This window comes from Polyergus mexicanus, unplaced genomic scaffold, assembly GCF_030449975.1.
Source record: "Polyergus mexicanus isolate NDT 795.1 unplaced genomic scaffold, iyPolMexi1.0 SCAF_5, whole genome shotgun sequence".
Taxonomy (NCBI): domain Eukaryota; kingdom Metazoa; phylum Arthropoda; class Insecta; order Hymenoptera; family Formicidae; genus Polyergus; species Polyergus mexicanus.
Window position 1 is genome coordinate 12251179 of NW_027223325.1, and position 17282 is coordinate 12268460.

At 30.9% G+C, this 17282-nt stretch overlaps 3 protein-coding genes across 8 annotated transcripts in view; 1 reads left to right on the forward strand and 2 right to left on the reverse strand.

Annotated features, from left to right (window-relative positions):
- On the forward strand, positions 1-12011 carry LOC138933542 (chitobiosyldiphosphodolichol beta-mannosyltransferase). Its single transcript, XM_070296350.1, has 15 exons — positions 1-191; positions 279-675; positions 777-1119; positions 1346-1542; positions 1626-1799; positions 1947-2061; positions 2146-2321; positions 8628-8669; positions 9311-9434; positions 9788-9838; positions 9921-9995; positions 10093-10247; positions 10463-10569; positions 10727-10955; positions 11216-12011. Exons 2-15 carry the CDS (start codon positions 390-392, stop codon positions 11377-11379), a joined length of 2238 nt encoding a protein of 745 aa, XP_070152451.1. The 5' UTR covers positions 1-191; positions 279-389; the 3' UTR covers positions 11380-12011.
- On the reverse strand, positions 3345-4378 carry Hoip (NHP2-like protein 1 hoip). Its single transcript, XM_070296351.1, has 2 exons — positions 4119-4378; positions 3345-4020 (listed from the first exon to the last, which is right to left on the reverse strand). The coding sequence occupies exon 2, from the start codon at positions 3960-3962 to the stop codon at positions 3582-3584; it is 381 nt and encodes a 126-aa protein (XP_070152452.1). The 5' UTR covers positions 3963-4020; positions 4119-4378; the 3' UTR covers positions 3345-3581.
- LOC138933541 (zinc finger protein 271) overlaps positions 11604-17282 on the reverse strand; it is a 17032-nt gene continuing 11353 nt past the window's right edge. For all 6 annotated transcript variants that reach the window (XM_070296346.1, XM_070296347.1, XM_070296343.1 and 3 more), the window contains 2 exons: positions 16257-16642; positions 11604-15718 (listed from right to left, as the gene is read on the reverse strand). In XM_070296346.1, coding sequence (XP_070152447.1) covers positions 15242-15718; positions 16257-16642 — 863 coding nt within the window. In that variant the 3' untranslated portion in view covers positions 11604-15241. The remainder of the gene's footprint in view (positions 15719-16256; positions 16643-17282) is intronic.

Here is a 17282-nt window from a genome sequence, read left to right on the forward strand (position 1 = left end):
AATTTTACTCCAATGGCCGTTCCGAAACTTTAGTAAAATTTTCCTCGGAGAGTACGTTTTGGAACATAGCCTAGAATAGGAAAATTAAATTTGCAATACAAAATGTAGAGATGTAGACAATTTGCCACGTAATTACATGAAAGCATTTATTGCAGTAAACGAGTGAAAAATAGATTGCGTCTTCGTTCCATGTATGTATCTTTTGAATAAAAAGATAGATTGAGCGAGGAATAAATAATGGACACATAAATAATAAAGACAATGTTTGGTCCCGACAGCTTTAAATAATAATGGCAATATATGGTATTATAGCAAGAGGAAACTGACTTGCGTGAGCTAGACTTTTGAGAAGACCCATACGCGATTAAAAAACCAATTTTTCATTAAAGATGTTCATATTCATCATATTGATATTTTTGCTATCTTTACCGATTCTTTCTTATGTAAGAAGTTTATATCAAAGAAGATCGAAATCCGACCGGAAAAATGTTTGCGTGCTTGTGCTCGGTGACATTGGCAGAAGCCCGCGAATGCAATACCATGCCATCTCCTTCGCCAAGGAAGGATTCACTGTGGATATCGTAGGTTATCCCGGTTCACAACCAATGAGGGAAATTAGAGAGAATATGCATATACGGATTCATTATTTGCGACCGCCCCCTGAAATGCAAAATGGTATACTCTCAGCTCGTCTTTTTATAAAGTTCCGTTTTTCCTATAATTTGTTTATATAAAGACCTAGCATATCAAAACAATTATATTTTTAATTCTTTTAGCGTTGCCACGTCTTCTATGCTATATGGTAAAAGTGGTATGGCAGACTGTTAATCTTTTACAATTATTAGTTAGAAAACACATATCAGGTTCCTTAATAATCCAGAATCCACCTGCGATACCAACAATACCAATATGTTGGCTTTATTGCATAGTAATGAACACGCAGTTTATAATCGACTGGCACAATTATGCACATTCCCTTATGGCGTTAAGCTTGGGAAAAGATCATATTTTGGTTAGTCTGGCGAGAAGTATCGAGAAAATATTTGGTCGTAGAGCAAAGAATAATTTTTGTGTCACCAAGGCTATGAAGGAAGATTTAGAAAAAACTTGGGGTATCCAGTTAGTAATATTTATCAAATCTTTTTCTATAGAAAATAATTATTCCACAAAACTATCTCATCTAACTATCTTAAAATTATCTTACATCAATCTTATATAGTTTATATAACATATATTTATATCTAAGACCTACTTGAAATATATTTCAACAGTTTTATACATTGCTGTATAAATATATTTTTAAAAGCAAATGGCTTATATTTAATAATAAGATTTATAATTATAGTGCTAAGGTTCTATATGATAAGCCAGCAGATGAATTCTGTCCTATAACTTTGACAGAAAAGAATGAATTTCTGCAAAAGTTAGCTGAAAAGTATAATGTATTTGTACCTTATTCACCCACAAGATCTGCCTTCATTGTATCCAGTACTAGTTGGACCGAGGATGAAGATTTCTCAATTCTTATAAATGCATTACAAGGTAGTGCACTTATATGCATTTATTTTAATCATGATCTTTTTACATACGCTAGATGAAAATTATATTTCTGCTACTTTCTATAGAATATGAAAATGCATGTGAAAACAGAGAATTGAACTTACCAGATTTAATCTGTGTAATAACGGGAAAAGGACCTTTAAAAAACTTTTATATGACTATTGTTAATTTGAAAAAATGGAAACATGTCAAAGTGAAAACACTATGGCTTGAAAATGAAGATTATCCGAAAATATTAGGTATTACACATTCGCGTGTTATTATTATTATTATTATACCTAACAAATTTTTTTTGGTATAACATTTATATAATATTACATATTCTTTTATAAGAAACATTTTGTATATCTTTATATTTTAAATAACCATTGATTTTTCTGAAACAGCTAGTGCAGACTTAGGAGTATGCCTCCATACTTCATCAAGTGGACTAGATTTACCAATGAAAGTTGTTGATATGTTTGGTTGTCGCTTGCCAGTTTGCGCATACAATTTTAATTGGTAAATTGAGAATTAATATGATTTAATGTAATATATTATTACCGAGAGTAGATTTTCTTGTTAAATATTCGTTTTATTGTTTAGCTTATCGGAGTTGATAAGACACAATGAAAACAGTTTGGTGTTTGCGAACGAGTATGAGCTAGCCCAGCAATTGAAAACGTGGTTTCAAGATTTCCCTAATAATGAGAAGCAACAACAGTTGCGTGAAAAGTTTCAAAAGAATATGTTTACGTCTCAGCTCTACCCTGATTGGCATGGTAATTGGAGATTTAATGTTCTGCCTTGTTTTCAAGAATAATTTCAGTTGTAACTCAATTTTCTTACTAACATAATTTTATGCATAGATATGTTTATTTTGCATAATACAAAATTTTTCTTTTACGATTTTTTTTTATACGTATTTGTATGTGTACCCATGTGAAACTAATTTATTATATTTTATATAATTGTCATAAGATTTTTTGTAAACAAATGTATATATATATATATATATATATATATATATATTTTTTTTTTATGTGTGTCCATTATGTCATATGAAAAATTATAGTATACAATAGTTTCAATTGAAAGAAGGATCCAAAATATCATTCGAGATTATGCTTGATTTTCTTGAAGCTGCACTCATTATCATGCATTTGATCTTTTTAATTTCTTCTGAGAAGTAGGAAGGTCCAAGCCTTATTGAAATTGCACTGATGTAAGTAGATACACAACATGCTTGGCCAAGTTGTTTTTTCTTACATGCATAGATGTATGGAATGCTTCTCGCTTCTGCTAACTTTGTCAAATGTGTGAGAAAATTTAATGGCGCTAATAAATGTGTTGTATCCTCGGCGAGTATTATAAATTCTGCTAGATTCTGTTCCATTGAGCTTATCACGTCGATTAACCCAATAAACAACATACTTCTTTCCATGTGATACATTTGTTGAATTAGGATTAGTAATTCGTTAGATAATTTCTCCATTGCAGTAAGACCAGCAGCATGAATGCATTCCTTAGAAAGAAGCTATACAAAGAATTACAGCGTGTAAACATTCAAAAAAATATAATACATAAACTGATTATTCTAAATCTTAAAAAAATGATATATTGGTATTGACTTAAAATGTTAAAGCTAAATGAATTATATCTGTAAAATTAAATTAATGCAATATATTTTTTTAAACAAATTATTTTTAAAACAAATTATTGGAGCTTTGCCTAATTTAATTTTTGCAAATTATTACACACAAGACATAAATTTCTTTTGTATCACATTTTTTATTAATATCTGTCTCGTGTACAAAAAATTTTCATTGATAAAAGATTTTGTCATTGATCTATTTAAAAGTATAATGAAGTATAATAGAATTCTATGTTTTAATTATTCCAAACAAATAGAATAGCAATAAAAAATTGATATTGTTAATGCTAATAATGTGTTTATTAACATACTTTACATATATTTTATTAATATTTTACCTATAAAGTAATTATTAATATATAAAAATGATATAGATATAAATATGCATTTAAATCAAAAGTCGTTCTATTTCTTGTTGTATTGTTTTAATCTGTGGCTTTAATTGCGAGCCTTCATTGATCGTTATAGAGCAAGCTACTACCGGTCTAGAAACTCCACAGGCACGTCCCAATGCCTGCTTGCTTCTAACGAATACATAAGGTACATTTTTATCTTCGCACAGTAGTGGCAGATGTAATAAGATCTCCAATGGCTGAGCATCCGCGGCCATCACTATAAATTCCGATAATCCACGATTTAAAGATTTTGTCGCTTCATTTGCCCCTTTCTTTAATTGTCCATAGCTCATAGCTTGCTGGATCAAGCTTAATATCTTTGTTGTTAACGAAGAATCAGCCAGTGGATATGCTCTTGGCGATATTTCATCCATTTCGGAAAATGTTGATGTGATGGTAGATTTAAAGATGATTTGATTAACTCAACGTAGTCTGAAGAAAAAAAAAGAAAACTTGTAGTTGTGTTTTTAAACGTGTTAAAACAACCTGTGTATTTACGCAGGTATATATATCCACGTGAGAAAACTAACCTCAAACTTTCTCCGAAAGTGCATAAGGTCTCTGTTAAAATTCCTTCTTCTTCTTCTTCTTCTTCTTCCCGCTTTGTAAGATTTCTGTCTACTAACGTAGCTACCAGTCGTATCACCCTGTATTGGGGAATAGGCTGAACTTTTTAACTTGATAGAAAAGAAATCAAAAATATTAGAATTTCACGCAGTTCGAACCGGTTAAAATATACTTGTACTTGTGTAGGGTGTAGGTAGCGTCATGATATAAAATTATATCATGGGTGGATAACATGTTTTAACCTTCTACATTGAACATTGCTTCGAATGATATTGGCTGCGGTCGAGAAGATGCTAGAGATGCTTCGAAGCATTGCATTAACCAATTAGAATAAAGAAATCTTTACTCTCTTTGCCCTGATTGGTCAATCAAACGCTTCGAAGCATTTCTAGCGTCTTTTCGACCGCAGCCATTATCTATCGAAAAGTTTGTCGAACATATCGATTGGCTGTTTGATAGGGAGTTCTAGGATTCTTGCAGTATCAGCCAATCAATATGTCCAACAAATTTCTTACCGCTATTGATCTATGGTTTCATTCTAAAATGAAACAAGTCTGAAGGTTGGCTAGACTGTTGCTCTTAGAAAATTTACGCATGTGTTTTATGACATATCGCGCAGGAACGATTCAACAGTTCAATACGTGTGTTAATATCACATATGTGACATAATACAATATTAAATATCTCGACAAAAATAAGAAATTATAAATTTCTTACTATTATATAAAAAACTAAATAATTATATAATTAACGATTTCTCTTTCTGAAACGATTCCTTAAACGCATATATGTATATAGAGTGTTTAAAAAATTTTTATTTAATATTAATAATATTTTTTTCTATTCTAATATATTTTTTACATAAATCATATATATAAGATATATAAATGGTTTATTGCCAATTTTATATTGTTTTATATATCTTTTATTATTACTATTCTCAGACAGTTGGATGTCTTTGGGCATCTTTTTGGATGTTTCAAAGACCAAAGGATATTAGGACGTCCTTTTAGGATATCTCTTAAACGTTTTTTGGTTATATGTACTAATGTTTGGGCTATTTATTAAATAAATTATTCAATTATTTTTATAATATTCTTTTGCACATGTATATATATATATATATATTAACTTTTTCTATAATGTTGAAAAAATCATAATCGAGATGAAAATGAGCATTTTAAATGAAATGTTGCACATGGAAAATTGCGTAAATTTTATTATAAAAGTGAAATTCCGAGGTTTAAACTTGTGTGAGCAAATCTTTTCTATTTTTAATAAATATTTTATTACAGTTACCTGTACTTGTTTCCTCGTAGTTGTACGATAAAAAGAACAACTTGTTCGTTGACAGGTATTTTCATTTTCGGAATATGGAAAAATGAACTGTTCCTCGCCTTGTTTTCTATTACACAATGACAGATCTAGATAAAATCTAGTAATTCTTTACAAGAAATTTGCGCAAGAAAGATATAATATTATATGTATGTTTTTCATCTTTAAGTTTCTCTTGTTTAGATTTATTTTAGGAAAATTTGCTAAGATAAGAGAGAAAAAAATAACTCTTACTTTAGGAACTGCATGGCCTGTCCCTCCGGTGTTTCATTATTCGCATCACGTAATAGAGCATTGCAACAAATGTCCGCGACACTGGCTAAAATCATTACGTATTCTGTCTTCTCATCTGATTCTTTACATCTTTGATCGCTCTTAGCGACTTTTCCGGACTGTTTACTGTCTTTGAATTCGGAGAAGAAAATTTCAATATAAATATTTCGATTTCCAATAATTGAATTTAATGCTAAAATTGAGAAACATCTAGATTGCCTTTGTAACTATATATATTGCAAACTCATACTTTCTTCTCTATCTTTAATTGAATATAGTTTTAGATTTTACAATTAGTATATATTTGATATCTTATCAATTTTACCACGTTTAATAAATTATCCGTATGAAAAGAAATTACATACTTAATATTATATATATATATATATATATACATATAATATTATCATACTTTATTTAATATTTATTTCAGAATCATTTAGTATTACTTCCAAAATGAAGTTTACTTGTAGCGCAATTACATCGAGGCAAGATTAATGTCAATTTATGTTCGAGTGGAATTGAATCTTCGCTTATTGAGAATTTCTCTTGTGTTTCATTTATGCAATCTCGCTCTTCGGATGATTCGACTGTGCTTTCATGATTAATTAGATACTGAGCGTCATCGGAAAGAATCGTATTACACATTGCGAAATATTTTTCAAGAATTTCCGCAGTTGCAATAAACGAGTCCTCCTTTTCTGTCAATTGCACGAGTGATAACGCTGATGAATCTTTTTTATCGCATCCTGACAGAGACCGTTTTTTAGGTGCATTCTGATAAATATCTTGCGAAAGTACTTCTTCGTTAATTTTTATTTCGTTTTTCAGAGTGCTAAGATCGCTTAAAAATTCTTGCTCAGCCTCTTCAAATGCTTGTAGTTTTGACGATGCATCGCAAGATGTAAGACGCAGATTGACAGGCGCGACATATTTATTATGCGAAATATTATTTTCGCGGGGAATAACATTATCGTTTTTTGCGGTCTCACAAGCCACAGATGGATTATATGCGATTGCACGTTTTACACAGTTCCTCACTAACACAATAAATAAAAAAATAAGTAGAATATAAATTGCGATATATCTGCTTAAGTATTATTATATATTAAGAGAAAATCACATTTATAGATTATTGTTGTTTATATTATTAATATATCTAATATATGTATATATTTATATTATTTTTATTATTATTTGTCTATTATGTCTATTTACTAATATTTATATATAAATTTATATAAATTATAATTAATTATGTATAGACGATATATCAAAGAAAATTACTTATTGTATTAGGTACAGAGAAATTTAAATCATGTTCGGACCACATTAGTAATTGGTTACTGTTGTGAACAATCGTAGATGATTTTTTACAAATGTCCAAATTTTCATCTGAGATTTTTATTCATTTCGCTGTAAAATTTATAATTCTTGGAGTATATTTATTTCATATAAATGATAAATTTACAACATATCGATTATAAAATTAGTATCAATGACAGATATTGTTTAAATAATCATTGATAATTGTGTGCAAAACTTCATTACACACGGCTGTTTTGTCCCGTAGCCGCGTTACAAAACGAAATAAAATCATATATGTTATATGTGTACATATATTAAAGTCAAAATTTGCATAATTCCAATTTACAGAAAATATAAATATGTTAGACAATCGACTAAGGAATTTATATTTATATTATTATTTTCATTTTTTTTATATTTTTCAAATCAGAGATTAGCATTACAATTGTCAAAGTTTCTTACACTCAATTATTTTTATTTTGACCAAAAAATTTAAATAATGTTTTAGAATAAAAAATAATAGGAAAAATGTTTGAATGAAAAACGCTTGAATAGCCAATCGGATTATTCAAAACTCGCGCTTTCACACAGATAACTCGAATATCTAGTCCTTATCTAAATTCGCGCGTATATATTACTTTTGATTATTCCATTATTTTAAATATTACCCGAATACGCATCCATATACGTACCATAAAATATTTATAGTTGTCAATGATCTCATTGGATCTTATCTTATAATTATCTCATTTAATATTTTTAGGCACGGAATGACAAACAGAATCGATTAATCGAAAATTTCGATGTAATTTAACTGGAAAGTACATATTCCATAGAGTTTTTCAATACTTGGGATTGCCTATAATTAAAATCAATATATAGAAATAAACGAATACCCGAGTAATATTTGAAAGAACTGGTTATTAACATCTTTGCTATCTTTGCGATTTTGTTCCCTGGTGTATGTTCATCGAAATTATCTACGATATAGTATAATTTTCATGTCCGCGTTGACTGAGCATTGTTGAGAGATGACGATACTAGATTTAATGAGAAACAAAATGATACGTATATTATAATCGCATTTGTATTAAAAATCATTGCATTCTTATTTCACATTGTAGCAAGAACATCATTTTGTGACTTGACGCGATAATTTACGATCGCACAACAAAAGTTGATTATATAATAGGGAGCACAGTAGATAACAGAGATACATGTTTGCGTAAGATTTTTTTTTTTTTTTTTCCAGAACGATAAGCTCTCTCCTTCCGATAAGATGCCTTTCAATTCTCTCTAGAAAAGTGTTTCAAAATCACTAGATGTCGATAAATCGTTGATAATTATTTTTCCTCGCAGTGAACAGATTTCTTAACGACTTTTAAAGACGATAACAATTACAACTAATACAGTTCAAGAATTTAGTGTTATTGAACCGAAGACAATGAGATAACTCATGCATACTCTCCTCTACATTGTATTAACAGCAATACTTTTAATATTCTTCATAATGAACATTCTGTGGGTGACCTTATTTACGACATTTACCTTTGCAGTCGTGAAGACTGAAGAGGAGTTGAACGATCGGCCAATTATCGGTAAGTTTTCTCGAAGAAATCGTGATAAACGCTGAATAATTAACACACTGCATATTTTATCTTAATGATTGCAAAATGCACGCGACAAGGAATAAAGGTTAAGATTCATCAAAAGATGAAAATATATCGAGTATCTTTTTCTTTTTTTGGAAAATTAACGAATTTGAACAAAAGAAAAATATTGCGTGAAAAATTATTACAAAAAGTAACAGCGGAAAATTTTTATAACTATATATATATATATATATCCACATACATATACACACATACACGGCATAAAATCTTGATTAAATAATAAAAGATAATTGTTTTTTTTTATATAAATAAAATTTTAATCTTCCTGTGCATATAATAACACAACAGACACAACATAAACTTTAAATTTAATTTAAAAAATTAATTATGTGCTGCATTCGGAAACATCACCTCGGAGTGTCGTCTTGTTTTTGTTCAACTTTTAATAAACAACAAAGATAGAACGCTCGTATGCACACGGGTGATATTTCCGAATGCAGCCATGGGAAACTAAGAACGTTACAATTTTTTTCAAAAATCAAATCATGACGATTCTTTTAAATCTCACTTTATGTATTTTAAAGATTTCAACTGTGAATAATACTATGCATGTATTTCTTTTCAAGGTATTCTGACGCAGGAAATAGATTATAATTTAAACAAAAAGTATCCTGATCAATATCACAGTTACATTGCTGCATCGTACGTAAAGTTTGTTGAAGGTGCCGGTGCTCGACCCGTTCCAATTTGGTAATCATGAGAATTTGTATTTTTACACTTAATCCCCCTTCTTCGATTTATTTATTAAAATTCTATTTATCAGAAATAATAGGATGTAAAAATCATTTAGTGGTGAAAATTCCATTGGAGATAAAAGCTTTTTATCAAAACTAAATCTTTTTGTAAAAGGATATTTTCTTAATTTTATGAATCATAAAACAAACATTTTTTATATTGCAAACGATTGAAGATAAACGCATTTTATAAGTTAAAATTCAGAGAGAGATATACAAACAGATATGGTAAAACGTTAGATACAAATAGATATTAATATACATGTCAGATTTATTAAGTCACGGATTATAATGCGCAATTTCACGTAGGATTGGCGAAAATGATTCGTATTATGAGGATATTTTAAATAAAGTCAACGGGTACGTATAGAACAGATATGTATTTTTAAAATATTCCACCAGGCACCCTTTTGTAATGCTCGTAAAATTGATATTTTTATAGAGTTCTATGGCCAGGAGGTGCAACATATTTTTTTCAGAAGGAAGGATATGCTGACGCAGGTGCCGCGATTTACAGGTCATTATAAAACAATAAAAAATAAACAATAATGTCAATGTAATGTTCTAAAAAATTTAAATTGTACACACACACACACACATCTTTCCGTTAATAGAATCGCGAAAAGAATCAACGAGAGAGGCGAACACTTTCCTATACTTGGCATCTGCCTCGGCTTCGAGTTATTGACATATGTCGCGGCAAATGGCGTCGAACACAGGACATCATGTTCCAGTAAAAATCAGCCTCTTCCACTAGAATTCACGCGTGGTAAATATTTCTTTTCTAAAACAAGTTATTTTTTTATGAGATACAAGCAATTGTTAATTCTTGTTGAAATTATCAATTTAGAATCATGCATATTTTCTATAAATATCGTGAAAAAATTCTATTTGTGAGTGACTTATAAACTTTAAAATCATCCTCATCATGGTTCCTTTGTTAGAACTCTAAAAAAAAGAAAAAAGAATTGTAACTTTTTTCAGATTTTCGAGAAGCCAATTTGTTTAAGCAGGCCCCGTTGGATATTGTGAAGATTTTAGGTGAGGAAAATGTCACGGCAAATTATCATCAGTTTTGCGTTACGAAGGAGGCAAGTGTTTTCTTTTTTAAGAAATTACTACTTAAGCGAATGAAAGTTTAGAAGTTATAATGTATAACAAAGATAAAATATTGATATTACGCAAGGAATTGATAATATTGAAATATATATATCAAATTATACATACACACGCCGTTTTCTATTTCAGGATTTACACCGTGTTAATTTAACCGACGAGTTTCATGTATTGTCATTGAATCGCGATAAAGAAGGCTTAGAATTCATCTCAACGCTAGAACATAAGCGCTACCCATTCTACGGAGTACAATTCCATCCGGAGAAGAATCTCTACGAATGGGTGACTGGAAAAAATATACCCCATGGATGTAATGCCACTTTAGCAGCACAATATTTCGCTAATTTCTTTATCAACGAAGGTAAATAACAATATCGAACAAGTAAACTATTGTCTCCACTACACTAAAAAATTTTCAGCACTTCTTTGCACTTTCCAAGAGCGCAGAAATTGTACATATATTGAAATTAAGTTTATGTCAATACATAAATTCAGAGATATACCTCTCTTTTCTCTTAATATTATATGAATTATACATTTCCGATATTAGTAACTATATATCCGAATTGTAGTTGCATCTGCTAATTTCTATTTGGAATAAAATCGACTTTCTTTGCACAGCCCGTAAAAATTCGCATAAATTTGCAACGGAGCAAGAGGCGAAACAAAGTCTGATCTACAAGTATCCCGTTACTTACACAGCTCTGCAAAATTCTACTTATCAGCAGTGTTATATGTTTAAAAAAAGTGATGGTGACGGCCTTCTTTTACACAACGATATATGAAACTTAGAGAATAAGTTTTATTTTTAAGATAGAAAAAAAATCATACGTCGCTCTTTTTCCATGTACAAATGTAATTTTGTAAACATATTCGTCAGTCTGCGCATAAGAGACAAAAGATCGAAAGATTTGTTAATTAATTTTGCTAAATACGAGTAAATAAAAGCTAAATAATTTATTGTATGACGGCACTAGGGAGCACACAAACAAAAGATTGGTACGCGCAATTTCCACATTTAACATAACACCAGTGTATATTGTGTCACAACTGGGATACATAATATTACAATGGTGCATAATAAAATTCTATACATATTTTCGTTCTATCTAAAGTAAATAATATTTTGAATCTTTTTTTCCCTCACCACGTTTTTTTCGCTCTGAGCCGAAGCGCAGATCGCCTAGATGTTTAATACGTTAGATAGATGACGTACGACGCCTTGCGCGATTCTAGATGCAACGTAACATTAGCGATGAACAATGACGACGATGGTGTCCAAAACATCATCCTTACATCGATGCATACAATTCGCTTCGACTCACAACGCTCGGAACGCACGGATCTGACTGCTTGCCATTGATCTTCGTCTTTATTTTTAAACAAGCATGAAACTAAATCTCTTAAAAGCATGAATCAACTCTTAATTTTTACCCTCGTAACGTATGATAGTATCATTAATAATCATAATAATTCATATAAACATTATTTCTATTTATTCCTTGTTACATATTCTTAGCAATGTGTTGCACAAAGATGCAAAGGTCATTTGCAAAGGAATTGCATTTTTTTTTCTTTCATTCTCTCTTTGCACGTGTATCTCTTTATCGGAAGTATGTTCTCACTTTCTTCCTCCACGGAAAAGGATGAATCTGGTTCTTTTTCCTCCGACGATTACTTCACTTACATATGTTACACAGTATATATACATAATGTATATAAGCATTATGAGCAATATATATATTATACATATATATTTGTCCATATCCCTCGCATAAGTTCACGATGTGTTCGGCTCGCGTGTCCTTTATCTATCTCTATGCTAATCTATCACCCTCATTATCTTATCGCTCTTTTTTTAATTTTTTTTTTTCCGAGAATATAACAAAGATCTACGCACAATGTAGATAAATTCCCCACGATATTTCACGGTATAAGATGACCCTGCATACACTCAAGTTTTCATTGTTTCGTTATTTTAAATAGTACATGAGATATCTAACTGTTTCAATATACTTAATATATATATTCATTATATATATAATATATATATATATATATTTATATCTAAATTTCTACCGAGTTGCGAACAACTTTCGTCGCACGCGGATCGCATGTGACGTACAAACGCGCATTAATAAATTTGTCGTCCTTTTTATATATGCCTATTTGATATAGTTTTACTATACTAATATTATACATAATTTTTTATATATTTAATGTAAACGCGACGGCGCGACGACCGCTTGGCTGCAATTTCATCGTTTCTTTCTTAAATCATTCTCGTGTCCAAACTAAAGTTTTAGACGACGTTCAATATTACATACGTGCACGATCATAGGTACGCCACGCTGTCACGCTCTTATTTATCTCTTTTTTTTTTTATTTTAATCTTAACGGTAATACGAAATACATGGCCTTACAGGATGATTGCTACAGTGATAGTGTCTCTCCCTTCTCGTGATTATACAAAAAGAAACATTAATTGTTAATTAGATTTAGTAACAAAACTTAAAAAAAGAATAAGAAAAGAAAAAAATTTGCTTTCGATAACACGCGAATTCAATTTATTTATCGGTTTATCGGTTCGTCTATATATTCAAGATCGGATATTAGTGGTATTATACTGTTTGCAGTTGAATCGTTGTTTCTCTAAACAAAATGTGCGACTAAATCATATCCAAGTAACTAAGATTAAAAATCATAGCGACTGACGCCTAAGTCAAATGATTGAACGCATACACGAATATTTATACATCGCACTTTCACGTCGATATATAAAAGACAGCTTTTTTAAATCGAAGTTTAATCCTTCGGTTATTTACCACCATATATTATGATTTCATGTTATTTTAACAGCAAGATCCACTATGTCAAGATATTGGATATATCAGCTGAGAATTATAGAAATATATTAAAGAAACAACTGATATATAGATGAATTCTTGATATCTTTGTTCTCGCTCAAAAATAATATATCTCTCTGAAAATAAATATTTAAAAATGTATAAGATAATTCATAACTAATAAAGAATGAACTGCCATAATATATGATATATGATTGTGTAATTCCTATTCTTTTAAATAGTATCAAGTAAATTTCCAACTGCTTTAGTTCGTAAAATGTCTGGAAATTATATAATTTAATGTGAATAAATAAAGAACCAAGACAAGAAAGAAAATATCGCATGTATATATATGTATATAAATATTTCAGATAATGTTGTTTTTTTATCAACGATTTTTTTTTATATAAAAGTACATCTCTCTATTTGCAAACTTTGAAACCACTTTAATTTATTGAAATACCATTCTGAATCCAATAAAACCGTACAATTATCAAAGTAATAACCCTAATGATAAATTTTTATACAAAAAAATTATCCAGTTAGTAATTAATGTGCAAAGAATAATCATACTCAAAGTGTGATTATAATTATCAGAATTAAACTTTACTGTTTAAAAATAAAACTTTACTTTTTTTGATTCGCATTTGAAAAATTATCTGTATCCCACTGTTAGGTAAAACGTATTTGCAAATAACGATTTACCAACATATATATTTTCACAAGAAAATATTAGTAATATATATTATTAATATATGTGTGTATATAGTATTAGTATATATTATATATGCTGAAATATATACGTGTATATATATATAGAAAATTATTATAGATGCTAATACTAATATATATTAACATATATAACATAATATATATTATATATGCTAATGCCTATATACATATATATTTATATACAATACATATTCTCTCTCAAAATCATTATTCGTTATTCGCGAATATATTTTTTCTGACAGTACTATATATGTGCCACCACAATTCCCGAGAACTTCACTAACTGGCGAATTTATACGGATACATTCTTCTCATGTGAAAATAACATACGAACGTAATAATCCGAGACATTCGCCGTCGACATTATATAATTAGTGCCTTTTTGTTAAAATTACGGAAGATTACTAAAGTATAATATTAACGAAGAACTATTATATTTAATTATTACATCACATAGTCGCAAAGTTCCGACGTACTCTGATACTCCTTTTGCACAAATTTGAAACGAATACACGCTTACACATTCGTTACCACAAACGACATATACTTATCAAGTATATAAGCATATAAACGAAGCAAAACCAAAAACTTTGGATAATACACCGCCATTGTTGCAGGTCGAGTAATCGTGCTAATCGTGTTAATGTTCCGATATATGATGTCTTATGCGCAATCACCGAACGATCGCTTTATATCGTCCAGAATAAAGTTCACTGCAAATTTTACGAAATAAAAATGGTATATATAAACTGTTGCAGAATCGCAGATGGATTGCGCAGCACGCGAGACACATAATGATTCAAATATATGGCGTATATTAATAATCCCATGTATCAATAACCCCATTGCAATCTAAGTTTCCTTAAGGAAACAACGGCGCACAATCATATATGTTAAGTATACACACAGCATATATCAGACGCCTTCTTTCAGATTTCTTCTTTTTCCTATTTCTCTCTATTCTTCTTACTGTTTTTCTTATTCCTTCCTCGGAAAAATTTTCCGAGCTTCTATAGCATTTTTAGGATTTTCTGCCTCTTGCTTCTTCCTTTCACATTTGGATCACGGTCTAATACGACGCCAGTACGCCGGGCGGGGTCGGCACGACCACCGTATGTTGCGGGACGACGGGGGGCGCCGGTGGCGCCAATGGGTGTCCAACCAGGACTGCTGCTGCTGCCGGTATCGGCAAAACACCGGTTTGCGGTATCGCTGACGGCGTGCTAACTTGCGTCGGCGGTCCTTCGGCCGCGTGCTTGCGCAAGTGTCGCAGCATATTGCCCTTCTCGACGAAGGTCTTGCCGCAGTCCGGGCAACTGTGCGGCCGCTCGTCCGAGTGCGAGCGCCGGTGTGAGACCAAGTGTCCTTTGCACATAAAATCTTTGGGACACAGATCGCAGCGGAACGGCCTCTCGGCATTGCTGCCCTTGTTGTGCGAGCGCATATGGAAGAGTAGATTGCCCTTCAATGGGAAACTCTTGCCACATTCTGTGCACACAAATGGACGTTCACCGGTATGGCAACGCATATGATTCACAAGATGTTCCTGCAATGAAAAATGGAAAGATATGATGAATATCATTCATTACGCTATGCAAATAGAGATCCGATTAAACCTTTAACTACAAAGCTGTGCGTGTATATTAAAATTAAAAGCGTAAAAATGGATTAGAGTAAAAGAGTTTAATTAAATTTTCAATCAATATTTTTGTCAATCGAGAATTTATTCTTGTTAATTTATGATGCATAGTATATATTGTTGCACACACAATATATTATTTATATATTATTATCTTGTACCAATTAATATAGAAATAATGAATGCAAGAAGCAAAAAGTATTTTCATATCTTATAGTTAAAGGATTAAAATTTCGTTAAACGTTAAAAATGTAAAAATTGTATGATACGCATTGCTAATATACAGAGGAATTTGAATCATATTTTATGTTTTGAACGGGTATTATAAAATAAATGAATTATTAGATCGTTTAAAAAATTGAAATTATCAATTTATTTGATTCTATTTTTTAATTAAATATGTCAACACCAAATCATTATAAATCTCACAACGAGGCCAACGTACCTTTCTTGTGAATGGTTTGGAGCACACGTTGCAACAATGTGAGGAATCTCCGGTATGTTGACGGAGATGATTATTTAGATGTTCTTTCCTAGTGAACGTTCTCTGGCAGAACTCACACCTATGTGGAGATTCGCCAGTGTGGATGCGCACATGATTCGTCAAATGCTCCTTACGAGTAAATGACTTGGAGCAGAAGTGGCATCGGTGTGGCGATTCGCCTGTATGTTGACGCACGTGATTGGTCAAATGTTCCTTCCGCGTGAAGGATTTGGTGCAATACTGGCACTTGTGCGGTGACTCACCCGTGTGCTGCCTGACGTGGTTCACCAGGTGATCCTTCCGCGTAAATGCTTTCGGACAGTATGAACAGCGGAAGGGCGTCTCCCCTGTACATATTTTACAAGCGAATTCGCAACGTTTGAGGAAAAAAAAAAAAAAAAAAAGGAAACATTTTTCGTCATTCAGAACTCAGTGGAGTTATCCTGCACAAGGCGAGTTTTGCCTGACGCAACGCATAGAGAAGGCATAATATCGAACGGAATAAATCCTGATATATTTTTTCTCTCTTTCTATATCTAGAAATTAAATTTACATATTTTGTATTAAAGCTAACGTATGTAAAGTTAAAACGTGTAAAAAATTCTAAACAAAAGACCAACCAATCGATAGGTTGTGTCAGTTGTGGTCCCAAACCTTTTTTACGGGGTGTAATACATTATAAAAATTTCAATCTTTAATAGCCTAGTATTAACAGAATTAATTCAATTGTTTAAGATTTTTACCTAATATTGCAAAGAATTATTTTTTAGCGTCATTCAGAGAAAATATCATCCGCATGTGTGAAAAATCCTGTGCTACAGATATTGTATATTCGATATATTGCCATATCTGTACGTTACATCAAAGGAAAGTCAGCTTGTACAGCAATAAATTATAAGTATTCTGATATATATATATATAACTTCGTATATATCAAATACTGAAATCCTATTACACTACTATTATTTTCAGCATAAAACTTTCTAT

Coding starts and splice junctions, on each gene's coding strand:
- LOC138933542 (XM_070296350.1), top strand. CDS start 390: ATGTTCATATTCATCATATTGATATTTTTGCTATCTTTACCGATTCTT. Junction 676..776: donor GCCCCCTGAAATGCAAAATG/GTATACTCTCAG, acceptor TAATTCTTTTAG/CGTTGCCACGTCTTCTATGC. Junction 9,435..9,787: donor GCTCGACCCGTTCCAATTTG/GTAATCATGAGA, acceptor AATTTCACGTAG/GATTGGCGAAAATGATTCGT.
- Hoip (XM_070296351.1), bottom strand. CDS start 3,962: ATGGATGAAATATCGCCAAGAGCATATCCACTGGCTGATTCTTCGTTA.